The 25,507-nt window shown below is 55.2% G+C and overlaps 6 protein-coding genes and 1 long non-coding RNA gene across 16 annotated transcripts in view; 2 read left to right on the forward strand and 5 right to left on the reverse strand.

Annotated features, from left to right (window-relative positions):
• Positions 1-39: 39 nt before the first annotated feature.
• slc22a16 (solute carrier family 22 member 16) lies at positions 40-4,753 on the reverse strand. 2 transcript variants are annotated; one of them, XM_088361897.1, is made up of 9 exons: positions 3,877-4,753; positions 2,992-3,477; positions 2,804-2,921; positions 2,465-2,524; positions 1,963-2,362; positions 1,724-1,851; positions 1,193-1,302; positions 1,012-1,111; positions 40-881 (listed from the first exon to the last, which is right to left on the reverse strand). In XM_088361897.1, the coding sequence occupies exons 1-9, from the start codon at positions 3,918-3,920 to the stop codon at positions 711-713; spliced, it is 1,617 nt and encodes a 538-aa protein (XP_088218023.1). In that variant the 5' UTR covers positions 3,921-4,753; the 3' UTR covers positions 40-710. The 2 variants fall into 2 exon arrangements, with proteins under 2 accessions (XP_088218023.1, XP_088218021.1); XM_088361895.1 differs by having other exon boundaries at positions 1,963-2,524.
• Positions 4,754-4,892: 139 nt separating this feature from the next.
• cdc40 (cell division cycle 40 homolog (S. cerevisiae)) lies at positions 4,893-8,702 on the reverse strand. The gene is made up of 15 exons (XM_088361894.1): positions 8,451-8,702; positions 8,029-8,115; positions 7,709-7,838; positions 7,547-7,633; positions 7,334-7,473; positions 7,135-7,231; positions 6,883-7,022; positions 6,695-6,769; positions 6,584-6,629; positions 6,400-6,501; positions 6,139-6,254; positions 5,933-6,066; positions 5,722-5,798; positions 5,426-5,570; positions 4,893-5,302 (listed from the first exon to the last, which is right to left on the reverse strand). Exons 1-15 carry the CDS (start codon positions 8,640-8,642, stop codon positions 5,125-5,127), a joined length of 1,746 nt encoding a protein of 581 aa, XP_088218020.1. The 5' UTR covers positions 8,643-8,702; the 3' UTR covers positions 4,893-5,124.
• A 91-nt stretch (positions 8,703-8,793) lies between these two features.
• On the reverse strand, positions 8,794-18,796 carry LOC148381261 (uncharacterized). The gene is made up of 8 exons (XR_015854381.1): positions 18,641-18,796; positions 17,613-17,690; positions 15,744-15,795; positions 15,268-15,590; positions 11,952-12,682; positions 9,774-9,916; positions 9,467-9,714; positions 8,794-9,375 (listed from the first exon to the last, which is right to left on the reverse strand). It is a non-coding gene; the product is annotated as an uncharacterized LOC148381261 (long non-coding RNA).
• Positions 9,049-15,895, forward strand: wasf1 (WASP family member 1). 4 transcript variants are annotated; one of them, XM_088361912.1, is made up of 10 exons: positions 9,049-9,413; positions 11,984-12,122; positions 12,220-12,354; positions 12,436-12,589; positions 12,747-12,864; positions 13,170-13,226; positions 13,455-13,621; positions 13,828-13,953; positions 14,045-14,544; positions 14,646-15,895. In XM_088361912.1, exons 2-10 carry the CDS (start codon positions 11,990-11,992, stop codon positions 14,801-14,803), a joined length of 1,548 nt encoding a protein of 515 aa, XP_088218038.1. In that variant the 5' UTR covers positions 9,049-9,413; positions 11,984-11,989; the 3' UTR covers positions 14,804-15,895. The 4 variants fall into 4 exon arrangements, with proteins under 4 accessions (XP_088218038.1, XP_088218036.1, XP_088218037.1 ...); XM_088361910.1 differs by having other exon boundaries at positions 9,058-9,413; positions 13,768-13,953; XM_088361913.1 differs by having other exon boundaries at positions 9,399-9,413; positions 11,984-12,126; positions 13,768-13,953.
• On the forward strand, positions 16,412-17,437 carry ccdc167 (coiled-coil domain containing 167). The gene is made up of 4 exons (XM_088362014.1): positions 16,412-16,561; positions 16,640-16,734; positions 16,851-16,903; positions 16,985-17,437. The coding sequence occupies exons 1-4, from the start codon at positions 16,511-16,513 to the stop codon at positions 17,104-17,106; spliced, it is 321 nt and encodes a 106-aa protein (XP_088218140.1). The 5' UTR covers positions 16,412-16,510; the 3' UTR covers positions 17,107-17,437.
• A 66-nt stretch (positions 18,797-18,862) lies between the features above and the next one.
• Positions 18,863-22,357, reverse strand: gpr6 (G protein-coupled receptor 6). 2 transcript variants are annotated; one of them, XM_088361947.1, is made up of 3 exons: positions 20,892-22,357; positions 19,634-20,486; positions 18,863-19,538 (listed from the first exon to the last, which is right to left on the reverse strand). In XM_088361947.1, the coding sequence occupies exons 2-3, from the start codon at positions 20,426-20,428 to the stop codon at positions 19,206-19,208; spliced, it is 1,128 nt and encodes a 375-aa protein (XP_088218073.1). In that variant the 5' UTR covers positions 20,429-20,486; positions 20,892-22,357; the 3' UTR covers positions 18,863-19,205. The 2 variants fall into 2 exon arrangements, with proteins under 2 accessions (XP_088218073.1, XP_088218074.1); XM_088361948.1 differs by having other exon boundaries at positions 19,296-20,486; positions 20,892-22,351.
• Positions 22,358-22,370: 13 nt separating this feature from the next.
• The window catches only part of fig4a (FIG4 phosphoinositide 5-phosphatase a), a 13,267-nt gene continuing 10,130 nt past the window's right edge, over positions 22,371-25,507 (reverse strand). For all 5 annotated transcript variants that reach the window (XM_088361847.1, XM_088361846.1, XM_088361849.1 and 2 more), the window contains 5 exons: positions 25,367-25,450; positions 24,884-25,088; positions 24,072-24,172; positions 23,544-23,621; positions 22,371-22,673 (listed from right to left, as the gene is read on the reverse strand). In XM_088361847.1, the coding sequence (XP_088217973.1) occupies positions 22,496-22,673; positions 23,544-23,621; positions 24,072-24,172; positions 24,884-25,088; positions 25,367-25,450 (646 nt within the window). In that variant the 3' untranslated portion in view covers positions 22,371-22,495. The remainder of the gene's footprint in view (positions 22,674-23,543; positions 23,622-24,071; positions 24,173-24,883; positions 25,089-25,366; positions 25,451-25,507) is intronic.

Here is a 25,507-nt window from a genome sequence, read left to right on the forward strand (position 1 = left end):
AGCACGCTCGACGTGTCAAAGAGCATTCCAAAGACAAGATGGAGTTTACGCTTCGCCTCCATCGTTTATTAATTCGATACAAGTACAAGAAAGCATGTCAAGTGAATCGAATCTAGTTAATGCCGAGATTGCAAATACTACGAAGAGAAGCAGCGTGAAGACTTCAATCTCTGGGCAGCAGGCGATTCCTCTACGTGTTTTGGTCCACACATTTCATCTTGGTTAGCGTGAATGAAATCATACAGAATGGACGCAATTGTTGCCGCGCGCACGCACGCACGCACGCACGCACGCACGCACCTTGCCCACGTGGGGGCACGAGAATACAAGTTTACAAGCAAAATACGCATGTCGGCCGGCATACGATACATTCATGTGGGACACCACACATTTATGTGGAACGTTCAAGTAAGACATGACGTCATTCACCCTGAGAATATTTCAGACATCTCATGTCATTTAAGGCTATGAACGAACGAATGAATTCATTCCTATTTGGTAGTCGTATAAACGCGTGATATTTACGCATACTTGGGTGTATTTTGACCTATTGACATTTTTCTTTGACTTTATAGCTGTCATTTAAACCCAAAATGAGGTGGATATATCTATCTAGCTAACTATCTTTTTTGGGTGTGTTTGCACCTCTACCTTCCATCTGTGATCCCAATTTGCTGTTGATGCGTGTACTGCCGGCTTCTTGTAGTTGCTCACGCGCGCTGCTTCATCTCCAGCCCGCGTGCGCCGTCTTTCCTTTTGTTGCCGGGGCTTCGTCCGAGCGCCTCGGCCTCCTCCAGGGTGGACGTCAGGGGCTCGCCCAGCGTCTCGGGCAGCATCAAGGTCAGGATGCCGATGACAAACGCCAGGATGCCCACGATGAGCTGACGAGGCATTTGGAAAAGAGCGCAGAGAAAATCCAAACGTGTTAGCGAAATACCACGATAGTCGAGAAAGTATCAGAACAGAATAAACGAAGCAAAGTCATCCATCCGAAAGAATGCGAGGAGGAACCTGAGGCAGGTAGATCCAGACGTCGGCCAGGTACACGCAGAACGGCGCCACCACGCTACCCACGCGACACATCATGCTGCCGCTACCCACCGCCAGAGACCTGCCGGCGGCAAAATTGGACGGACGAGAAGGCCTTTGAGCGCATCGGGAACGAGGCCACCCGCAACCCCGTTGCCGTTACCTGATGATGGTGGGGTAAAGCTCACAAGTGTACAGATAGATGAGACCGAAGGCGATGGCGATGGCAAACTTTCCGATCATGCTGAGGGCGATGGCCAGGGCCTCGATGTCCTGCAAAAGCAGTTGGGACACCACGGTCAACGGACAAATACGGAAAGTTGCTCTTCGGCCGACCTTTCATTTTGATTGCTGCGCCGCTCGCAGACAACAAATCCAACTGCGCTGGAATTCAACGTCTTTGCTTGACGGACGGATGGATGGATGGATGGACGGCAAGTTTGGGTCATGCGCTGCTCGGAAACGGACAGCGACACGTGGCCCCGGGCGGGCGGCCCAAAATAGACGAGGCGAAAGTCAATCCTCAAGCCGGATGATTTATTTTTACGGCCGCATCTTTGATTTCATTCCTTGGGGGGGGATGCCTCCCGTATTGGGTTGCGGGGCGAGTTGGGCCATCGCCGCCACGGCAACGCAGCCCTCGGCGGGTCGGCTTTGGCGTTTTAATTTTTGCTCGGGTGAAGCGGTTACGTACAGAGGGAAGCGCGATGGTGAGCATGCAAGCCAACCCAGCCAGCAGCAGGGCGGGGGCGCACGTCTTCTTGCGCCCGATGCGGTCCATGGAAAAGCAGCCCACCAGGTACGAAGGAAGCTCCACGGCACCTGCGAGCAGCCCGTGACAGCGGCGGGCCCGAGTCAGATGAGCGGCTTGCTCACAGCCAAAGGCCAAACGCAACGCTGGACTGGCTCCACCCATTTTGCGGGGCTCCTTACCGACCAGGAAGAGGTTGACGTACTGGTTTCCCCCCAGGTTGACGGATCCCAGCGAGAAGACGTAGTAGCCCAGGCTGCCGATGAACCAGATGGCCCACACGGTGAGCGAGCGGGCCGCCATCCTCCAGCTGCCAAACAGATCCAGGATGGACAGTTTCTTCTCCGGAGAGCGCTCCTCCTGCTCCTCCTTCTCACGCAGCAGCGCTCCGCCATTGCGCTCCTCTTCCTCCTCCAGGAGCTCCTCCACCTTCAGCCGGCTTTCCAAACCGTTGACGCGGGCCATGGCGTCCAGCAGGCTCTGCGCCTCCTCGTACCTGCCTTTGGCCATGAGGTAGAAGGGCGTCTCGGGGAGCTTCCAGCAGAAGAGCAGGAAGGGGGAGGTGCAGAGCGACAGGATGATCTGGTAGATCCACCAAACGCGCACCAGGTAGCCGGTCAGAGCCACCACCATGATGCCCACGGCGAAGGCGGCGTGGACGTGCATGGAGGTCCACGTGCGGACCTTGATGCCGGTGAACTCCGTCACGTACACAAAAACCACCACCAGGTAGCCGCTGGACGCCTGGTAGGAGAACGAGATCGTACGAGAGCATATGAAACGGCAAAAAAAAAAACTGCAGCGTGGGGGACTGCTGGAAATGACGCGTGTGCGTTCCCACGCCGTCCACGCTATCGGCGTCCCGGTCCGTGTGAAAAACAACAGCTGAGGGTCTTTGGCCCACTTTTTAGCCACTCACTCACTCACTCACTCACTCACTCACTCACTCACTCACTCACTCACTCACTCACTCACTCACTCACTCACTCACTCACTCACTCACTCACTCACTCACTCACTCACCATGGCCAGGAGGAAGCGGAAGACCACAAAGTAGTAGTAATTGGGCGAGAAGGCCACGGCCACCCCGAGTCCAAATTGGCAGAGGCTGGTCAACATCAGGATCTTGACTCTACCGACTCTGAAGGGCAAAGGAGAGGTTGAGTCCGGCGGGTTGCTACTTTGGGCCGAGGCAGGCCGCCGGCGCTTGCCTGTCGGCGATGTCCCCGAACACCAGCGCCCCGATCAGCACCCCCAGCATGAAGGTGGGCTGACACAGCTTGGCCAGCCAGGCCCGCTCGCACACCAGGTCCCAGGCGCTCACGATGCTCTCGTGCACTTGGCTGCGGTCGTACGCAAAAGCCCCGTGGCAGGACTCCAGCGATTTGTTGCCGTCGTAGGCGTACGCGAAGCCCGCCGCTGCCGGGCCCATCCGCAGGGCCCGCCGGCAGCGGCTCAACTCCCACTGCTCGCCGCCGAGGGTCCTCGCCACCAAGGGCCCCGCCGCGTCCGCTTTGAAGAAGGGCAGCAGGTCCTCCACGCGGGAGCCGCTCAGGTTGCCAAACAAGACGTGCGTGACGTTGGCGGGAGGGCCGCAGACAAAGTTGGGCGTCTCCACCAGGAAGACGGAAGCCAGGTAGTGGATCCCGCAAGCCACGGCCTGGAAGGCGGCCGCAAAGTACACGCAGGCCTGGAACCTGAAGGGCAGGTAATAAACAAAAGCTCCTTTTGCGCGTGCGCAAAAGCAAACATCTGCGCACGTTTGAGGTGGACACATTGGCGAGCGAGCGTGCGTGCGACTTAAGGCTTCAATGGAGGTCAGTCTGTCTGTCTGTCTGTCTGTGCGCTCAAAACTGCATTTTAGCAAACAGCTGAGCCAATGTAAAAAGACACCAGGCATGCCTCTGGTCCTTCTCTGCCACATTGCCTTCACATTTGCTGGCCGTCGCCGCGCGGCTCTCCGGACGGCGGGCTGGCCACACGCTGCGGCTGTCTCCAAGCGGGCCGGCAATGGCGAGCCGGCGATGGCGAGCCGGCAATGGCGAGCGCGTGCTTTGCAAACAATTAGAAAGAGACATCCAAAGTCGGCGGCCTACCTTTTAAAATGTCCCAGCTCGTCAAATATCCTCTCCACCGTCATTTTGAAGAAGTGCCTCTCTGCATGTGCGTGTACACGTCCACTTGGAGGGTGAGCAGGTGGGAGGAGGGTGCCACACACACACACACACACACACACACACACTCACGCACAAAGATGCCTTATAAGGCCTCCGTGCAACTCTTGAGAACAAAACAAGCTTCAGACGAAGCAAATGTCCTGAACTCATCAAGTCCACCTTTTGCGTCTTTGACAGTCCAGTTAATGGATGATTTTTTGTTTTTTTGGCCCCACTTTGCTGTTGCACAGCCTTCTCCAGTTCCACCTATGCTGAAAAGCTTTGGTCAAGCTGTGCAAGAAATAGTTCCCTCAACTAGCGGCCTGGCCAACGCCTCACGCGATGGTCACAATAATGAGAAGGACTATAATAACAAGAATATTGGGGATCACGACTCCTCTCTCGGCAGTGTCGCTGGCCGAGGTAACCGCTCGGAACGGCCGATTAATGATTGATGGTTTGAGCGGACTCGACTCACCCTCTAACCCATGCGAGCGGATTCTGCCGCACCAGCGGGTTTGCCCGCTTGGATGTTTGCCCTACGTGAGACACACCATCTGATGGGAGGTCTTTTCTTTCAAGTAAATTCCCATTTGATGGATTTTGCCCCATTTCTCTGCTACATTTTCCCCATCCCTTGGCGATCAATGAACTTTTCATCTGATCCAAAGTTCTCCTGCGTCGGTTCAGTAAGCAGTTGCTCTGGCCACGATACGTATTTGTTGTTGACGGTCTTTGAAAGGAGCGGAAGCGGTCAATGGTCATCTGCGGGCCTCACTTGAACTTTGAAAACAAGTGGAGGGAGCCGACGGACGGGCCAGTCAAGTGACCTTTGTAGCTCATTGTTAGAGTTGTGCTCACTCCAACTTATTAGCACAACTCTAACACTCATTTTGGGACAGGAGACGAGCGGCGCGTTCACGCCACTTTGACGCCTTTCTAATGATGAAAAGAGGTAACGGGTACAAGTTTATTATATCCACAAAACGCAGCCATAAAAAGGAAAGTCTAAACATTGACTAGAGAGGACAATGCAGAATGAAAAGATCAAAAGGTGTCAAAAAGGAGACGTGCTGGGGGTCCAAAAGCGTCACACTGAGACTGGATGCCAGTCCCGTGGCTTTTACCCCGGCCGAGCCGGGCCGGGCCGAAGCCCTGCCCCTCCCCTCCCCTCCCAGCGCCTCCCTCCTAATCCCAGAGTTTGATTTGTCCGTCCCAACCACAAGTGATGACCTTGGAGGTTTCGTGGGGATGCCACAGGGCGCTGATGCACACCTTGTCGTGAGCTTTGATCCTGTGGTACAGCTTGGTCGTCTTCCAGTCCCAGATGTTCAGCTTTCCGTCGGCGTCGCCCGACACCACGTAGCTGGTAAAAAAAAAACAAAGAGCACTTTAGCGCCCCACGGAATGCTTGGAAAATGAAAGCTTGACTTGACAGAAATGTTTCTCCCCCTCCCTCTAATCTGACTGCTCCCGCGTAGTTTCTTACCTCATGTCCGGGGAGAAGTCGACCTGGCAGGCGTAGCCGGCGACCATGTGGCCCTTGAAGATCTTCTTCTTGTTCAGGCGGAAGCGGTTTTGGGCACCAAAGATCAAAATCTGATTGTCCATGGACTGGCACGCAAGCCATTTACCTTGGGTTCGACGACAACAACAAACAGTCAAGTCATGGAAGCGCTAAGAAAACCAGGCCCATCTCAGTCCTGATGAGAGGGAGCGCTTTTGGCAGCAAAAGTCCAATCGGGGATTCCCTCCCATGAATGCTGGTGCGCAGCTTGGACTCACCGTTGGGAGAGAGCGTCACGGCCGGCATGGAATGCATGCTGGGCTCGGCGATGTACTTGAAGTCCACGGGGATGTCCCTGAAAAGAAAATCCCCAAGTTCAGCATGAGAGATGGCACGGCGCTCAGTCCTCCCAGACGATCGAAGCAAGTCAGCAAACTCCAGTTCAAGCCAAAGCTTTTTTTCTTTTCTTTTTTCTTTTTTTGGACTCACCACTCCCAAACTCGAAGACTCTTGTCGTCCGACGTGCTGACAAAGCGCCGATTCTCATCCACAAAGGTGATGGTGTTGACGGCGCCCAGGTGCCGGTCGTACTCCTGAACCACCTCGCCCGTCCTGATGTCCCACTGGTGAGAAAGAAAAGGGAGGCAAGCGATGAGCGCGTGACACGACACCACGCCGGCCAGCCGCTCCTTTACCTGGACGATCTTCTTATCGGACATGCCGGCCACCAGAAGGTTCTGCTTTTCTTGGTCGGGGTTGAACTTGACGCAATAAGGCACCTTGCGGTTGGTGAAGCGAGAGATGCACTGGCCTGCCCACCGCAAGCAGAGGACGGCAAGCAGAGGACGGCAAGCAGAGGAGTGAGTGAGCGAGCGAGCGAGCGGGCGGGCGCATGACTCTTTTCTGCCCTCTGCTGGAGAGGAAATCCACATGCGTGCAAGTTTGGCAAATCCTACCGGTTTCAGAGTCCCACAGTTTGATGTAGCGGTCGTAGGCAGCGCTGAGGAACTGATTGCCGCCGTTGTTGAAGCAAATGTCTCGCACCGCTTTACTGTGGCCTAGAAAAAGGAAAAGCGGAATGAAAGCAAAAATCACAAAAGTGGGCAAGGTTGTCAAGACGTTGCGCAGATTGTGGCTCACCGATGAACGTTCGTATGCACCTCCTCTCGTTGTACACCTCCCACAACTGCGGACGGAAGGGCAGAAATGCAAAAGATGCAGCACAATGTTTGACCGGGTGCGCCTACTTACCTTAATCTTACAATCCATGGAGCTGGAGAGCAGGAGATGACCCGATAGCGGGAACAAGCGGATGGCGCTGACACCCTGTCAGAGACGCATGTTGAAAATAAAGTTGCCCGTGGATGCGCTTCCATCCCAAACGCCTTCAGGGTCCAAGCGTTTAAGCTCGCGTCGCACCGGCGGCTTCCCCGACGTACCTTGGTGTGGCCGGACCAAACGTGGATTTGCTTTTTAGGCAGGTAACACTTGTCCGGTGCCTCGGTCGAACGCAGGTTGACGCCCACGTCCTGGGGGATGTGCAGGTAGGACCTGCCCTGGTAGTCAAACATGTCTTTGACTGATGGGGGAGACAAACAGGGGAAGAAAAAACAAAAGAAAAACACCTTAGAAGGTCCGCAAAATGTCTTCATAGAACCTAAGTGCAACAGCATCCAAGATTGGCACGATACCATGAAGAACAGTCTTCTCTTCTGCTGGAGCTTCTTCTTCCTTCCTCCCTCGTTTCTGCCTTTTGGCGGTGATCTCGTCCAGCTCTTTCTTCTCCTCCTGTAACGCCACATTGACATTGGTATGGCATTCATGATGGAAACGGAAGGAAAAGAAAGCTCATCAAGAAGGCGGGAGCGAGCGAGCGAGCGAATGCATGACCTCGGTGGGTTTGGCCACCGACTGCTCATCCACGTATTTGGCCCAAGGTCCCAAGTAGTTGTCGATATCTCCCGCGTCGCCGCCTTTGACCTTTTTCCTCTTGTCTGGCCTCTTGTAAGCGCTCTCAAACACGGTCAACCCTGGCGGACAAAAGTGAATTTGGACGACGCACAAACAGCCGCTAGGTTGGAACCCCGTCCGTCATCGGCCTACCTTGATTTTTCTCCGCCTCGTCCACCGCGCCAATGTAACTACTGCCGGTGACTTGGTTTGTGTCCACAGACGGATCTAACGCGTAGCCTTTTGAGAAACGCCAGCAATGTCAGAAACAATCCACCGAGTCTCTGTGGCAGCAAAACGGGCCGGCGACCCTACCGAGCGACGAAAAAGTCCTCCTCTGCTGTTCGAACATGAAGTCGTTGACGTGAGCGGGTTCGGCGAAGCCGGATAACATGTTCCTCGGGGCGGCCATCTGCTGGGTTTTGAACGGGTTTTCCGGTCCAAACTAGGAAGGAAGAACGCGTGAATGGTTCAATTCATCCGTGCATCCTTTGAGATCATTGCTCGAGTTACAAACCAAACACAGTTGGCCTCTATTTATCAGCTCTCGCTGTAATGAACAACTTGCATGACATAAGCGGTATCCGAATCTACTAATCTATAGAAGAGTGGTCCGAGCATCTAAGCCCACTTACCTCTGGCGCAAACATCGTCTCGTATCTCGGGTTATAAGCTACTTCTTTCACGGAAGGGTCAAGATGTACGCCCGTCTCAACAGACTCCTATAACATAGAGGCACAGAATTAGTGACAATATTCGAAGAAAAAGAAAGAAAATCGATTTTTGCGCAAAAGTCGTTGCTTTTCTGACTTGTAAATCAAAGCTACATTTCGACGGACGGTGTCCCGCGAGCTATTAGGCTAATGTGCATTAGCACGCCGTTTGTCAATCATACACCTCCTGCCTCAATAATCTACTCTAGCACAGCATTGTTGACATTTACTTATTAAAAGTCTTCCATGGAGATGAGTTCAAACTCAAATCAGTGAAATCGCCACAGCAGCTAAATGACTGCTTAGAGTTAACAAACGCTAGCTAAGTAGCTTCGATAGCTTACCTTGACAGCAACTTCGGGAGCGGAATTAAGAACCGCTACGGCCATCCCCGGCGCGGACTGTAAAGGTTTAAGGTGTGCCGTTGCGTCCGGGTCCGTCGCGTCCGATCTTTCGGGACTGGTGCTGGATTGTGACTCATTTTCCGAATCGGAATCGTTGCCGTAAGAAACGAGGGAAGACACGGCGGCAGCCATCTTGGATGTTGTGCTTTCACCGGAAGCGCAAGTTATCGTCACTTCCGTGTCTTGTTGCGCCTGCGGAAAAAGAAAAAAATATAGCTATAATACACACAATACATGGCCAGCAAGACTTTTTTTTTTACTATAGCAAATGAACACTGAAAAAAAAAGTAGTAATAATTTTTATTCTTGAAGTGCCTACATTAAATGGATTATTACCACAACATCAAATATGATACATTTTTGTCTATTATGAATGACAATGAATGAAAACAGTCATTTATGTTGAAATAAGCACCACATTATAAAACGATTCGTGACGCGTCGATCCTTGCGCAGGTTTATCCACCGTCGGCGTCCTAACAATAGAGTGGCCCGTACCACTGTGGTCACTTTTTACGGGGACATCCCCCTGCAAATGAATGCTATTCATGCACCGTTTTTGGGCGTGGACTGTTGTCAAGCGCATTTGTACGAATCGTATGTAACGTTTTAATAGCACTCGTGGTGATAATAGGTTGGCGGACGCTCTTTGGACGCCCATTTCACTCAGTCCAACGCCGAAGGAATCCACTTTGGAAGAAAAGTGGCCGGCTCCCCCTCCTCCGCTTCTTCTTGCACGAAGGAGCACATTTGATACGAGCCGGACGGTCATGGACACAAATCCGGGCGGGATCCGAATGCTTGCACACGGCGGCATGCTCGAGCCCCAAATGAGGATGGATCGGGAAAAATAAAAAGGGGGAATCTATAAAGGAAGAAGAGGGACTTACTCAAACTAAACAGGTATTCGTCCAAAGTGCCTGCATGTCTTGTGTGTCTTTACACTCTGGTCTCACATTTGAGGATGCGTCCTGGGTTTGCAGCCAGCCCGTCGTAACTTTAGGACCGACTCGACCTCCCACATAGGTGCATCAATGCGATTTGAAGCGTAAGAAGACAAACAAAGGCGCCCGCCAGCGTGATTGTGGCAGGCAGCAAGTTCATTTTTGCGCTGATGTTAACTGGTTGCATTGCAGCGTGCTCCACATCTGGGAAGCAGCAGCGGCGGCAGCGGCGGCGGCAGCAGCCTCTTGACATGTTGGCCCTGCGCAACATCACATTAGTGGCAGAGCAAATATTTACCGCTAAGAGCACCGAGCTGACCCCATATAACATGTGCCTGTCAGGATTTGGGGGCTCCCCGCTTGAGCAAACGCCCGGGCTGGCTGATTTCATTCGCCCACCGAAGACGACGGATGGGGTCGAGCGAGCAGCCAGCCTAAGATGGGGGATGGGGGAGGCTTCTCCTAGCACAGTGGAAAAAGAAGAAGAAAAGATCACGCTTGGTGACATTTGAAACCTTCTTTGTACTGCTGGCGCTGGAGCGGCCACTGTAAACACACGAGCACACAGTCGCTTAGTGTGGAAATCGCCCTCGAGACGATGATGAGATTACGTTCATCGGGGGGGGGCACGAGGTACCTTGGGGGGTAGGGGCATAGTGGCCTCACTGTCACTGGAGTGCAGGTAAAACTACCATTTCAACAAAAGTAACATTTGTAAAGAGACAGCGAGTGGAATTTGGTGTCACTTTGTGGCAAATGCAATGACCTCCATTTGAAGCGTGTGCGTTTTGCATGCGGCAAGCAAGCTGACCACCAATTTGTTCAGAAAAGGTGCAGGCAGAATGTCATCACAGACACAAACTTTTGAGTAGTCTCTCAAGTGAAAAAGTGCATGCATGGCATTTGCTACGCGTGCTGCAGAGGAGCTATGAAAAATGGAAAAATCCACACATTGTACGCTTTGCAGTCGTGCGGTTCCGAGCTTGAATCTCTACCGTGGCCATCTTGGGGGCAATTTCTTCCATCTCGTGTGAACTGTGATTGCGTCACGGCGCTTCCAAGCCCCTGTAATGGACACCTACCGGGTTGTACTTTTAACGTGACACCGGCGTTCTCTGCGCTCTGGGAAAGTGGCACCGTTAAAGAAAGCCCCTATGTGCAAAACGGACGGCGGGCCCCATTGCAGCTGTTGACCCAAAGCGCTCAGCCATAGGGTTGCTTTTCACAACAACGGCAGGACCGCATCGAGACGGCCAACGAGGCAGTTTGGTTTTGAAACATGAGGCCAATCCGTCGGCCCTGGCCACCGCGTGCGTGCGTGCGCGCGTGCCTAGCTCCGCCGCTGGGTGACGTTCTCTCTGGTTGCCCCAGGATAAGTGTTAGTGAAAAGGAATTTGATGCATTTGTCAAAGTTGCATAGCGAAGAGACCTTGCCTTGCCCTGCCCTGCCCTCCCTTCCCCGTACCGTGCCATTTGGACAATCTCAGCGCCTGCCTATCTGTGAGCCGTTGGGCTGCCAAGCACTCACACAGGACCTATTGTTGGTCCTCTTGGCAAAGGCCCACGGCTCCACAATAACGCGCCTTCTGTGCCTGCTCTCCGCTGGCCCGACAGTCGGACACCGGGCTCCATTTGGACGGCTCGTCCCTGGTGTGTTTCTCCGCTGCTTGTCCTTTGCCACTCGCCTCCCCGTTGAGTGTCCAGTCACACGTAAAAAAAAAAGGCAAAATGGGAGCATTTGATGGAAGCTGCTGCTCTTGCATTCGGCGAGCGAATGGTAAAGAAACTGGGGAAAGGACGCGAGTTGGCCTTTGTGTGCATGCCTGCAGCTCGCTCCGCTTCGCGCGCGCGCGCGCGCACTCTTATGTAAGACGCGCCGCTCTGCAACGCATGCGTCTGACGCATCTTGCACTTTGTGAAGGTCTCGTTTGTGTCTTTGCGCCACGCATGTGTGCGTCCCGTGACACTGCACTGGCGCCTAAGACAGCCAAGATGCGTGAATGTCATTGACCGCCCGCCTCGAAGGTCACAGCCAGGGAAGCCGGATTGTGGCTCAAATGTGGACTTGGGTGCCTGGATGATGGCTCGCTTGATCATTAGCGTCTGGAGTTTAAATTGAAAGGCAGAAAAAAAAAAAAAGGCAAATGAGCTGTAGTCCTTTAAATCGCGACCCGGGATGAGAAAGGAGGCCGCGATTTGAATGGAGGGCCCTCAGCTCCACCTAGTGGACAGATGGCGCCGGCGCAGGGACGACGCCACTGGTGAGGCTCCGTGAGAAACTGGAACAGGGCCTCGCCGACGGGCGAACCTCAATTGTGGTCCATCTCGTACCCTCCGGAATTAGCTTGCCTTCTAAAGCGATCACAGAATTTCTCCGGCGCGAGCGTACAGCCACTTCTTATTGAAAGCCGGGCCTTTGTTATTCGTCGGCGCGGCTTTTCGATCGAGTCCTTTGCTTCCGACACTGGGCTGGTTGAGGGGAGACAGCCATGCATACCTACTCACGTGTTGTGATGTTCTCCCCCCCAGGCGAGGATGCCGCTGGTGCAGCGCGCCATCGAGCCCAGGCACCTGTGCCACGCGGCGCTGCCGAGGAACATCGCCAACGAGCTGGAATGCGTGACCAACATCTCGTTGGCCGGCGTCATCCGACAGCTCAGCAGCCTCAGTCGGTACACCGCCGATGAGTCGTAGACCCGGGTGGCGTCAAACGGCCGGCCGGCCGGCTCTTTGTCACCGTCCGTCCTCCTGCTGCTGCTTTTCAGGCAAATACGCAGAAGACCTGTTTGGACAGCTGTTTGACGAGGCGCACTCCTTCACCTTCCGGGTCAACTCTCTGCAGGAGCGCGTGGAGCGCCTCTCCATCAGTGTCACGCAGCTGGACCCCAAAGAGGAAGAACGTGAGCGAGCCTCCCTCCGCCCGAGTCGTCGTCGGTTCCTCGATGTCGACTGGTGACGGAAGGTCGCGTGTCCCCCTTCAGTGTCGCTACAGGACATCACCATGAGGAAGGCCTTCAGGAGCTCCACCGTCCAGGACCAGCAGCTGTTTGAGCGCCACTCGCTGCCCGTGCCCATGCAGGAGAGCTACCGGGCCTGCGAGCGCCCGCCGCCTCTCAACATCCTCTCGGCCTACAGGTGGGTGGGTTGGGCGCGTCTGGCTTTTCTGCTTTGCTTGGCTCACGTTCTATATTATGATCCGGGTGGAGAACCTCGCTGACACCAAAAGACCTGTTTGGAAAATGGCAAAAGGTTAAAAGAAGGCTTAGGGTAACGCCCTCCTTGTTGCGTGCAGGGACGACGGCAAGGAGGCTCTCAAGTTCTACACCAACCCTTCCTACTTTTTTGACCTGTGGCGAGAGAAGATGCTGCAGGACACAGAAGACAAGCGAAAGGAGAGGCGCAAACAAAAAGTGCGTCTTGTGACTTGGCCGCGTTTCCGCTGAGCGCTTGGCTTGGCCTTGAGTAGCGTGGCGCGGCGCGGCGCGGCGCAGCGCTGGGAGCTTGCCGTAGTGCGGTTGCTACGAGGATGCTCCGCCGCTTTATTTGCCTAATTGCAGCCTCCCTTTTGTGTCCGACAGCACTTTTCCTTTTGTGTTCCCGCTGTTGCAGAACGTAGATTTTTTTTTTTTTTGGGCTGTGAGCTCTGGCGCCGTCCCTGATGCTTGTCCTCCCCCCACCCCCCCCTGTCTATTTTGTTTTGCTTTGTGTCTTGTAGTCGCAGGACCCCCGCATGTACGATCAGGTCTATAGGTACTTAGACCTTCCGGCGCAGGTATGTGACTTTTTGCTCTTTTTGTCCGTTTTTTTATTTGCGCCGTTTGTGCTGACTTTCGTGTGGCCGGCCGCCGATGCCAATCGCCAAACACGATATACACCAAAACTAAGATATGGCAAGGAAGGCATTCTTTGAATGCAAGAAATTTTAGTTGGCTGTTTCCCAAGGAATAGGAAATCTAACAAAGGCTTACCCGTCGTCTTTGCATTTTGCCGTAACGCAAAGCTGAAGGGCGTGGATCGCCCGGCCGAGCCCGACAAGGTGCCGCGGGCGCCCCACGACCGCAAAAAGGAGTGGCAGAAGCTGGCGCTGGGCGCCGAGTTGGCCCAGGACGTCGCCGCCGAGGACAAGCGCAGAGAGACCAACGGCTCCGCAGGTTACCCTGACGACAGGTGTGTGTGTGCGGGAGTCAACCCATCGCCAATTTGATTTGCATCAAGTATTCAGCTCCGTTTCATTCATGAGCAATAACATTGGATGAAAAGTTGCGGCTTCCCTCACGCGCACGTGGCGTTGCGTTGCGTGTGGGTCCGGCCAGGGCTCAGCTGTACTTGGAGCACTTGGACGGGCCCTTCTCACTGGCGGCGCTGCCCTACAGCCAAATGAACGAGCTGCTGAGCCGCAGCGGAGACAGAGCGTACCCCAGGCCCAACGACCCGCCGCCGCCACCGCCGCCGCCGCCCGCGCACCAGCCGGGGGAGATGAAGCCGGCCTCCGTCATGAGGTGGGCACGCGAGCTTTTTTTCTGCCACAGCTTTTTGTCACGACGCGATGATGTGACGCACGCTCTGCCGCTGTCGTCCGCCCGCTCGCAGTTGTGCTTCGGGCTTCTCGGACGGCAGGCCTCAGTCTCCGGCGCGGCCGGCCGGCCTCAAGTGCAACGCTCATCCTCCCCCGCCTCCCCCTCCGCCTCTCCCCGCCGTCGCCCCGCTCGCTACGCATCAGCAGCCCCCGGCCATCCCCCCTCCCCCGGCGCCTCTGCAGATCGCCCCGGGGGTGCTCCACCCGGCCCCCCCGCCAGTGGCACCCCCGCTCCGCTCGTCCTCACCCGCCCGCCTCCTGCAGATTGCGGACAAGGGCCCGCGCGGCTTCCAAGCCCAGCCGGACGGCGCCGGCCTGCCTCCTCCGCCGGTGCCGCCCCCCCTGCCGGCGGACGGAGCGCGGGGCTCCTCGCCCTGTCCGGCGGGCCCGCCGCCCGTACCGGCCTTCCCTTCCCACTCCAACGTGCACGATTTGGGAGTCAAGAGGCAGCAGCTGCCCAATCTGCCGCCCATCAGCGACGCCCGCAGCGTCCTGTTGGAGGCCATTCGAAAGGGTACGTGCAGCATGGTTACGCTCGCAACCGGTCTTCACGCTTCACATGTGTAGCAATCGGCCAAAAGCGGGACCTGACTTTTTTTCATCCCACCTTCTCAGGCATCCAGCTGCGCAAGGTGGAGGAGCAACGGGAGCAAGAGGCTAAACACGAGCGGGTGGGCAACGACGTGGCCACCATCCTGTCCCGCCGCATCGCCGTCGAGTACTCGGACTCGGAGGACGAGTCCGAGTTTGACGAAGGCGACTGGATGGAGTGACGGCGGCCGTGGGAGGGAGGGAGGGAGGGATTGGAAGGAGCCGGCCAGCAGACGCTCGCTCGCTGTCGGCGGTCGTCTTCCGAGTGCTGCGAAAGATCACTCTCTTCGCTTTGTGCACTCCCATGCGCAATTATGGGATCCCTTTTGTTTCGTTTCAAGCCCAGGTGGGTGGACAACCTACGGCTGGAGGTCCCGCCCCTACGATGCATTTCTTTCTTAACAGAGGGAGCGCAGTGAAAAGTGGATGCCTTTTTGACTGGTTTCGAATCCAAAAGGTGATTCCTTCATGCGCCATGATTCCAACATATCACCTCAGAGCAACAAATATGAAAGGGCCCAACGTTTCAATATGTTGCCTAGGCCTGCTTCAATGGCAGAACTAACCCGAAGATGCATTTGGTCTATGCCATGTTTTGTGTGTGTGTGTGTGTTGTTGTTGTTGTCATGCGCGTCCACCCACTGACCTTTAACTCCAGGGAGCTCCGAGCTGGAGCGCGTCTGGCCGCTTGCCCGTCCAGGTTTTGTGTCCATATCAGGAAAGAACTCTTGAGCCATTGTTTTCTTTGGGGGAAGCCGGCCGAGCCCATCCTTTGCGTTCGAAGTGTCGTGACTCGGATGAAGTATGCAGAGTCCAGGTACACTGGGTCCAACGCCAACAAAGGCAGCTTTTCCACCGCACACACAAACGCACACTCACACACACACTCACACACACAGAGATTCCCCTCGACTGCGTTACGAGAGGCCTTACCTCCTTTGGTTCTACAACAGCAACCTGCGGACGACACTTTGCGTCACAGGAACAAGAAAAAGAGAGACAGAGAGAAGAAAACGTCAGCCATGGTTTCTGTCCGTCCGTCCGTCCTTTGTGTTCTTCGACTTCCCTTCTTGTCCAAACGTGTTGTTGAGTTGATGAATGTATCGTGCCGTTACTACTTACTTGCCTGCCTGCGCTTGGTTGGATTTGCCGTTTCTATGTTTGCGGAGAGAGCCTGATTTGGAGAAGAAAAAGAAAGACAAGCTTAATACGACAGAACGTTCCAAACTGTTACAGTTTGCACGAACGAATAAAAATCTAGTTATGTCTCCAAATGTGTTCCTCACTTCTGCCAGCAGCCAAGACGAAGAGCTCTCCTCATACGTAACGTTTGAACGCTGCTGGAACTAGCTCAGAACAACAATCCAGCACGTTTTGGCCTGATTTAGGAAACGGCAGTTCACTTCCACTTTCGGTAGGTGTCGCTGACGCATGTAATTGATGGTTTACCGAACGCCAACATACGAGCAAAGAAGACCGACCGAATTCAAAGCAAAAGTTCGACACCGACTGGCAGCAGAATGCAAAGAATTAAAAATGCCCCCACCCTCCCAAATAGAAAACATGTCCTATGTAAGATCGGATGCTTGAGGGGGTTTTGTTTCTATCGTTTGCACGAGTTTTCTGTCAATGTGCTGACAATTATTGAAACATATACGGGAGCAAACATTTCTCGCCATACATTTTGCTCATAAAGTCAGAGTCAATATGCTAAATAATAGACCAAAGCGAGAGGCCGTTCTGGCCGTCGACTTGACCCATCCAAAATGGCGGTCGCGGCTACGTATCCCAGCAACGGAGATATGCCGGCAAGGCGGCGGGACCAACGAAGAAGAAAATGACTTCCGCATACGTCTCCACGCGTTTTTTTCCTTTTACCTTTGTAGAAAATGGGGAAAGTGAAGGACAAAGGTCGCCAGAACGTCAGCGTGGCCACTGAGGTAACATGACGACCCTGGTTTTGTCCGCTGCTATTGCCATTTAAAGACGCTTGTTTGCTGCGATGGGAATGAATGCAGATTGACCGCTTGGAGGAGCGGCGCGCGCGTTGCCATGACAAATTGGAAGAGGCACATTTCAGGAGCAGGAAGGCCGACTTGTCCGCGGAGGAGAGGTGACAATATTACACCGTGTGGAAAACGTCTACGAAATGACCACCTATTTGTTTTGTATTTATTTGTCGACTATTGGCCAATTTCCCTTCTCTTCGCTTCGCTTCTCTTTTCACAGGCATCAACTGGAAAAGCAAAGGACAACCGTAACGGAACGGATGCAAAATTTGGGTGCGTGTACCAAAAGTGTGTGATTTGAGTCCTCCGACACAAAGTTGACGAAGCGCCGCTTGAAATGTTTCCTTGCACCAGACAAGGAGTTGCGGCAATTACGAGCGCAGAACAGGACCAACGCCATGCTGTCGGTGGCTGTGCTGGCCCTCTGCGCTCTCTTCTACTACATCTTTGTCTACGACGACCACCAACACTCGTGACCGCAAATTGCAACCAGTTGTTGTTCTTGTTTGAGAGTTGAGCGCACGATGCGGAGTCAATGTTCACGTGGCTTCCCCGCCGCGTGCGGATGCCGCGTCCATGTGACATTTGACGTCTAGAGGTTGCAGCGACCTTTGTTGCCTTTTGACGGCTTGTCCAATCAAAGCGGCCTTTCCGATTGCGCCTATTCCTGTCCGGATTTTAAGAGGCTTGGCTTTATGACTATATTTTGTTTGCCATTAAAAGGCAATTTTCTGCTTCAAAATAGAGATATGTGCTAATACTATACTATATCCTAACACAGCGCAATAAAAGTGTTGAGCCAAAACAGTTTGAATGTGTGCCTGCCTGCCTGCCCGCCCGCCGTTTCAAAGGAAGGAGAGCAAAACGCTAATGACGCCAAGTGTGGATATGCTAATGGTAAAAGGCACGGCGGGTCAAAATGACTCGTGTGACTCATCACGCTGAGCGGCCGGCGTTAATGGCAGCTAATAGGCCGGCGTACCACAGCGGCGATCGAGTGAGGCGCGGTCTCTCGGCGCCCTCTCGGGTCGGGCTGACACACCGGTGAAGACATGGGCCGCTGGAAAGAAAGGGGGCAAAGAGAAATAGTGTTGTTGCTCAGAAACAAAGCAATGTTGGCAGACAGCCGCTCCAAAGCTGCACAATACAACGTTGCCACGGGGCCGCCCGCTGACAAAGCAATGCGGCGGAGCCGAGCCAGGCCGACCTGGAAGCGGCTGCCGAGCGATGGCGTCTTTGCATGCGATGACCATGAACACAGCCGCATCCCACCGAAGGAAGGAAGGAAGGAAGGAAGGAAGGAAGGAAGGAAGGAAGGAGCACGCACGCGGTCATTGACGCGCCGCCTCCAAAAGACTGCGCTTCCTAGAAGCGTCGCCGCCCCGTCGTCACGTGCAATCTGCCGGGCATGTCTTGCGTTTCCCTGGTAACCTTAAGTGTGATGAGGCCACGTTTGGAGCCACGTTCTGATTACGCAACGTGCTTGCGTCTCAAGGCCTTTTTCAATCAAAGCAAAAGTCAACGACCTGAAGAATTTGCTCCCCAAGGGGAGAGTGTGGAGAATGCTGTTGATGAGGAACGATTGGGTGGCCGGATTCCAGCCCACCATTTGGCTGCTGCTGAAGAATTCAAGTGTGGTGACAAAAACGCACGCCATTGTTTTGGATACGAATGACCGTATTACTACTTTTCAAAATTGAGCCGCATCTTTCCATTGAATGTGCAATGCTCAGTTGAGAAACGTCCGTCCGTCCGTCCGTTTGGAAAAGCAAGCGCAAGCACGAAGGGAGGGACATTTTAACAGCTGATGGATGAGGCGCGAGCGAGCGAGCGAGCAACAACATCTGTCGAGGGGAGGAAAAACAGCAAGAACAAACATGGAGCTCCTGTCAGCTGACATGCATTTCACCTCTGACCCATTTCCGCCTTGCGCTTCACGCACGCGACGACGACGACTTGATTCTAAATCTCTGCAAGAACTTTCGAATGCTATGATTTCAAGGCACTCACCCGGGCGAAAGGTTTCATCGGCTGCGACCACTTCGGCGAAGAAGGCACGTGCGCACAAGCACGTAGGCGAGCTGCGACGAGCAAACACACCTAAAACGTGTCCAGGCAATTTCGCCGGTGGCGCCATTAGCCAGCCGGCCGGCTTGGGCGGGGTGGGGCGGGGCGGGGCGGGGCAGGCGGAGGGGCGCAAAGTGAGGCGGAGAACTACGCTCGTGTTGGACATTTCTGCATTTGGAGCACTTTATTCTTTTTTTTTCACTGGTAGAAAATGCACAATGAAAATAGAAAATGGCACACCGGTCACAATATACAAGAAGGGTTGTTAGAATACTGCTTTGGCATTTCAAAACCAAACGAAAACAAAACAGAGACAGTCGTTGAATAAAGTGCACTTTTTTTTCTTTTTCCACGAGGGTACATTCACGAGTGAAGTCTGACGTTTTCTCCGTCTTTTCTTGTTCAGAGTTTCTCAAAGTTCCCTCCAGAACTCGTTCAATGCCAAATAGTTACGAACTTGGAAATAAATCCCAATAGTTTGGATGAAAAAAAATGCTAAGCACCTAACTTATTTAGGGTACGGGTGATTACAATGGAGAAATTGCAATGTTATGAGAGAGAGAGAAAAAAAAAGGGGGGGGGGGGTCAATATGGCTACACTCTGGCGCGCTCCGACTTGAATCCCAAAAGTGTGTGGGGCTGCGCACGCATTTTTCTCGCTCGCAGCCTTGCTTCCTTGCTTCCTTCTCGGAAAGGAGCCGGGTGTAAAGCGGCAAGCTGGTGGCGCTTTTTGCCCACGGGAGCGGCTCAGACTTCGCTGGGCGATCCGGAGCGGAAGGCGGCGTTGGGCCGAAAGCAGCCGCACAGGAGCAGGTAGATGGAGCGCTGGATCTCGGCGTTCCTGTAGGCGTAGATGATGGGGTTGATCATGGAGTTGTAGGTGGCGGGCAGCAGCGTGGCGTAGGTGTACACCGGCGGGTCCTCGCGCTCGCCCACCAGGCAGTAGACGGCGAAGGGCAGCCAGCTGGCGCCGAAGGTCCCCAGGACGATGGCCAGGGTGGACGCGCCCTTCTTGGTGGCCACGTAGTGCGAGGCGGCAAAGAAGTGGCGCTGCAGGGCGATCTGGTGGGCGTGGCGCCACACGATCTTGCAGATTTGGAAGTAGAGCGTCAGCATGAGCGCAAAGATGACAAAGAAGGCGGCGGCCAGCAGCGTCAGGTTGCCGCGCGTCAGCGGCCGCACCACGCTGCACGCCGCCGGCCGCCCCAGGCAGTTCCAGCCCAGCACGGGCAGCAGGCCCAGGAGCAGCGAGGCGCCCCAGGTGGCCAGCAGCATGGCGTGAGTCCGTCGCAGCGTCTTCTCCGAGAAGTAGGCCAGGGCGTCGTAGAGCGACAAGTAGCGGTCCACCGTGATGGCCAGCAGGCTGATGATGGACGCCGCGAAGGAGGCCACCAGGAAGCCCACCGTGGCCAGACTCAGCGCCTGCGAGGGGACGGCGTAGCGAAGGACGAAGTTGACCACCAGCCCTGCGCCGGCCAGCAGGTCGGCCGTGGCCAGGCTGCCCACCAGGGCGAACATAGGAGTCCTGAGCGCCGGCGTGTAGATGATGATGGCCACCACGATGGCGTTCTCGCAGGCGATGGCCGTGCCCGAGACGCACAGCATGACGTCCCACGGGTTGACGGCGGAGGCCGGCCCCCCCGCCGGGGCGCCCCACCACGTCATCGGGGTGTCGTTGCGGGCTGAGGTCCGGGCCCACGAGCCGTTGGCCGGCGCCGCCGAGTCGTTCATCACCGCCGCCAACGAGTCGTTCGTCGTCCCTGCCGCCGGACCGCTTCTCTCCGCTCTCCTGCGAAAGCAACATCGGCAAGGGATGAGGACGGATCCCGCCCGGCATGACTTGCTTTTGCTCGCTCCAGTCTCAGCGTTCAAACTCTATTCTCTCAGCATGCGCGCAATTGAGCTTGCGCTCTCAGCGGCGGCAGCAGCAGCAGCCGGCACATTTTGGATGGATCCGCGGTGGCGTTAGTTGGAATCGCGCAAACGGGACACACGCGCCATCTCCCTTGGATTCCATTTCATCGGCCAGCGCTCGTCTGTCTGTCTGTCTGTGCACTGAAAGCACCGGGAACTGTCCACGGTGCTGAACGCACTCAAACTTCCTTCACGACGTGAAAATTCCCCCTCGAGCTCTTTTCAATGATCGATTTGTTAACTTAAGCACTTTCAAAACAAAGCCCAAATTGTTGTTTACCTTTCTCGATGAGCAGAGCCTGGCGCCGATCCTCACTTCCACGCAGACACCGTAGGAGGACGTTGACGGTGGCCGACGCGGCGGCCGCGTGTGGGACGCTCGCACACTCGAGGCAGAGGCGGTGTGAAGAAGCATTGGCGGAGGACGGCGGGCGAGCCAGAGAGCGAGCGAGCGAGCGATGAGCAGACGCGCTCAAGGAACGGCTATAAGTGGCCGTGATGTCACGCAGCCAGGGAAGGGGGGGGGGGGATTGTTTCCACGCTCCGAGGGCATTTGACCATCCGTCACCCGGGGATACACACATCGGACACATTAAAATGGGTACGCCTGAGAACGTGTACGAGAGCTGAAGCAGCATTTGCGCCGCTACACGTAAAGAATGAAACAATGAATTCATTGCAATTCCTGGAGGGCGCGACCGACCGACCGACCAACCTAACCACTGGGGGTAATCGAACACAATCATGAAGCATTTTCACAACCACTGTGACTCAGTAATAATATCGATATAGTATTGTAGGTGGATTTATATCGACACACACTAGCTACATGGAGGGTGCTTGAACGCAACATAAATACTATAGGTAACCACTTTTTGGTTCCTAGGCAACAGCTGTTTGGCCACCTGCTCCAGCCTCGGAGTAAGAGGAGGGATGAAGGTTAGGGGAGGGGGCCACGTGGGCTTTTCATTCCCACAACCGAGGGAGCAGCTCACATGAAGCGCCGAGTGACTCATTAAGAAGCCGCGCGCGCGCGCAGACGGAAGCCAAATAGATCATTACGTCTCAAGGCGAAGGAAAATATACAAAGACGGTGAGGCACGTGCCGTCACAAACCTACTGAGGAGTTCAACGGCAACAAGCGGCGCGCACACATCTTGCGACATTTGGACTTGTTCAGAGCTGAGCGTTGCAGCCGGAAGGACGAATCACACCTGCTCAGTGTGCTGAGCACCTGAACAGATGTGTTGCACAAGCACATTTCCAATGAGCCTTATTCATCATTTTCAATTTGGAATGTCCAGCCTGCTGTTGCTAGATATACTTTGACTTCTTGTGTGAGCGAATGCGGCAAACACGTGTGGCGGCGGCGGCGGCGGCAGCAAATAGCTCGCGTTCAGAGCAGAAGTGGCGCTGATTGCGGCAGGTCCAAAAGGGGATGATTGCCCGCCCATGACGACAGGTAACGCCAAAGTGTTCAGAGCGAGAGTGAAACGGAAGGACGGCACAAGGCTGACCCGCCCCTCCCTCGGACAACTCAAGTTGTTTTTTGCCGGCCGCCCTAAGCAAAAGTCGCCGAGTATCAGTGGAGGTGTAGCGCGGCACCGCCCGGAAAGACCCGCGTCGGCGCCCCTCCCCGAAGCCGGCGCTCCAAACACCTGACGTCCGACCGCCACATCTTTATGAGGGAAGCTGCTGCAATGCAAACTATTATTGGCCACAAGAAGGGGTGAAGAACCTCCCGTGCCACTTTTGGCCCTTTCCATTTGGTTGCTTCCATTTATTGAACATAAAAGCAGTTCAAAAGGCGGCTCCAAAAATGAGGTGGGCTTTTTAAAACGACGACGACGACGACACCGAGAACAACGTGGGCCGCCGTCACGGTCACATGTATCTGTTCTTGACGTACTCCCTGTACATCAGCACGTCGTCGCGGCACAGAGGCCCGACTTGGCCGCGGGCCGCCATCACGTGGCTCTCGAAGACGCGGCGGCTGTCGGCGTCCACCTGCGGCGGTGACGCCGCGTACACGCTGTCTTGCGGGAAGCGGGACAACGGCTCTCTGCGGGAGGCGCACACGCACGCACAAACACACACACACACACACACACACAAGCACACACAGACGGCGGTCAAGAATATTTGTAACATCTTTACTAACGATTGCAAACGTCAATTTCTCTGAAGCGTTCCGAGCTTGCGATTTCCTTCAAGCGAGCTGAATCGATGGCAAAATCCCTCAAACGAGCAACCCCCCCTCCCGGCCTGGCCCATGACGCGTCTGCCTGCTTTACGGACGGACGGACAGAGGGGGGGGGGATGGGGGGGCCTCCACGAGTGCCAACATGTTTTGCTCTGTTGCATAACACACACACACACACACACACCCAAAGGGGGGAGACGGGTTGGAAGGCCAAAGGAAGGGAAACGCGTGGTGGCGGCGGCGGTCAACTTCAAAAGGGCGCAAGTCTCCTTTCAATCATCGGTCCTCACAAAGCGGCGTACAACCCAACGACAGTAACAATCCATCGCTCCATAGTAATGGGTCTGAGTGACACCATCTCATTTACAATGAAACTGTTCATTTGGCCAGCGCGCTCCAAGCAATCTTTTGCTTCCCGCTTCCCCGACGCGCGTAGCGGGCAAAATGGCCACCACAGCGCTCGCACATTTCCAGGCCACGTGTGGGAGTTTTTTTTTTTTTTTTTTATGTTTGAACGACGAGAAAAAGACGAGCTCTTTTGAGTCAGCGGGCGAAAGGCGAGGCCAGACAGCGGGGAGCAAAGTGGCCGACCCGAGGCCCGAGGGGCCCAGGATAAAACGTCTCGCGGTCGGCGTCCCCGAACGCCACTTAGCGACGGACGGGCGACCTTGCTGGACTTGTTGGAAAGCTCAGCAGCAAGGGGGGGGGGGTCAGTCAGGCATTACTCACAAGCGGGTGACGTTGGGCAGGTGGAGGTGCTCGCTCTTGGCCGCTCGCCGCTGCTGGCTCTCGCCCAGCCGTGCAAAGCTGTCAAAACACACACAAGCGGATACAGATGCGTCACGTTGGCTCTTCCTCACCACGTACACGCGCGGAGAAAATGCTTCAGGACTTTTATTATGAATGTATTGATTAGCTGGCTCCCTAATGAAGGCGCGTTCCTTGTCATTATTCTCCAGCGGAGGAAAGGCACATTTGTCACAATCGAAAAGCTCAAATCAAGTCGAGCGGTGCGACTTCAAGTGCATGTTGGGCTGCTTCCGAAATGGCAACTTTGGTGAGAAAAGCGTGACGTGGCATTGAAAAAGAGGTTTTGCCGCACAGGGGGGCAGGACGAAAAGGCCTGCAATGGAATTCATCGCGCTCACGAGAATGGAATAGGATCAAATGTGGCCAGCCGGCGGGCGGGCGGGCGGGCCGGCCGGCGGGCGCTACGGTCCGCAAAGCAAGCGGCGACAAGTTGCGAGTGGGAGTTACCGCTCGTAGATGAGCAGGTCTTGCTCGGCGGGAAACTTGGCCAGATTGAGTCCGTAGGGCTCCTTGAAGGCCGGATGCTGCTGCTGCTGCTGCTGGCTCTCCTGGAAAAGGGGGACAAACGTCAGCGAGGGCACATTCGGTTCAAACGCAACTGGAAATAGCAGCTCCCATCTCGTGGGACGACCCGGCGGCCTTTGGCTCCGAGTCAGCCCTTCGTAAATGTCTGGAGAGCCAGAGGTCCGCTTACGCAACCGCGCGGATCGTCAGCGACAAACGCTTCATGCAACGCTTTCAGTTTCGACTAGATTGGGATTGATCGGCGCCGCCAGCGGAGGAGAGCCGGTTGGCGCTGTGGATCCGCAAGGGACGGCCGGCGCCCGGGCGGAATAGCAAACGTATCGTTACAAGGCAAACACAGTAATGATCCGACATTTCAATATTGCGACAGCGTGATGTACTTCACGTGGGCGGGGGTGGGGCTTGGCAACACGAGCGCCATGTGAGCGCCGGCCGAGGTGGGAAGGCAGCCTGGCCTTAGTGGAGGCCTAGCGGACACGTGAGAGAGATCCCAAAAGCAAATAGGGATGAAAAAGCAGCATACGTGTGTGTGTGTGTGTGTGGCGGGGGGGGCATTAACAAAGTCATTTAAAAGTATAAAGAGCTCAATGGTGCAATGATTCCTCGGTTGATTTAAAGGAAAAAAAAGCAAACGTCTCCTTGGACCTCTGACTTGCAAATGTCAAGAAGAAAGAAACCCTGGGGCCACGCGCCGGGGCCACGCGCCAGGGCCACACGCCGGGGCCACGCCGTACCTCGTGGGCACGAGCGCCCTCTCCGGAATCGGCTGACCAAAGCTTGACCGGGGTGGAGCGCTGCGAGACGGAGGCGGCGTCGTCGTCGCGCTCCTCCTCAGAGTCGTCCTCCGAGGAGCTGGAAATGGCCTCCTCGCTGGGCGGAGGTGGCGCGCTGGCCGCCGTCTTCCTCTGCACCAGCGTCTCCTCCTTGGTGCTCTTGTTGCTACATTGAAGGGGGGCAGAAGGGTTCATCCGTCAACAGAGTCGCACGGCGGCGCTCAGTCAAAGTCGACGGCCGGTCGCGAGACGCAAAACTCATTTGCTGCCGTTTGCCACTTGATTAGCGCTCAGAGTCATTTTTCAAGCGGACCGTCTCGCCGCCTTTCAAAAGCGATTAGGACGGCACGACCGTCCATCACGCCAAACGCACGTTCTTTCGGGGTGAGCTTCATTTGCACAAAAGTAGTGTAGTGGGGCATTTCTGGCCAACTAGGGACTTACCCCAGCACGGATTTGGCCGTCTCCTCCGGTTTGCGGACGGTGAAGGGGCTGGGATCCACCCCCACCGTTTTGGGCATGAACTCCCTGGAAGGAAAAAGTGGTTAGCCCGGCGGCACTAGCGATGCGCCGTCGTCGCCGCGA

This window comes from Syngnathus floridae, chromosome 19 (genome assembly GCF_059516105.1).
Source record: "Syngnathus floridae isolate MCC-2025c chromosome 19, RoL_Sflo_1.0, whole genome shotgun sequence".
Classification (NCBI taxonomy): Eukaryota; Metazoa; Chordata; class Actinopteri; order Syngnathiformes; family Syngnathidae; genus Syngnathus; species Syngnathus floridae.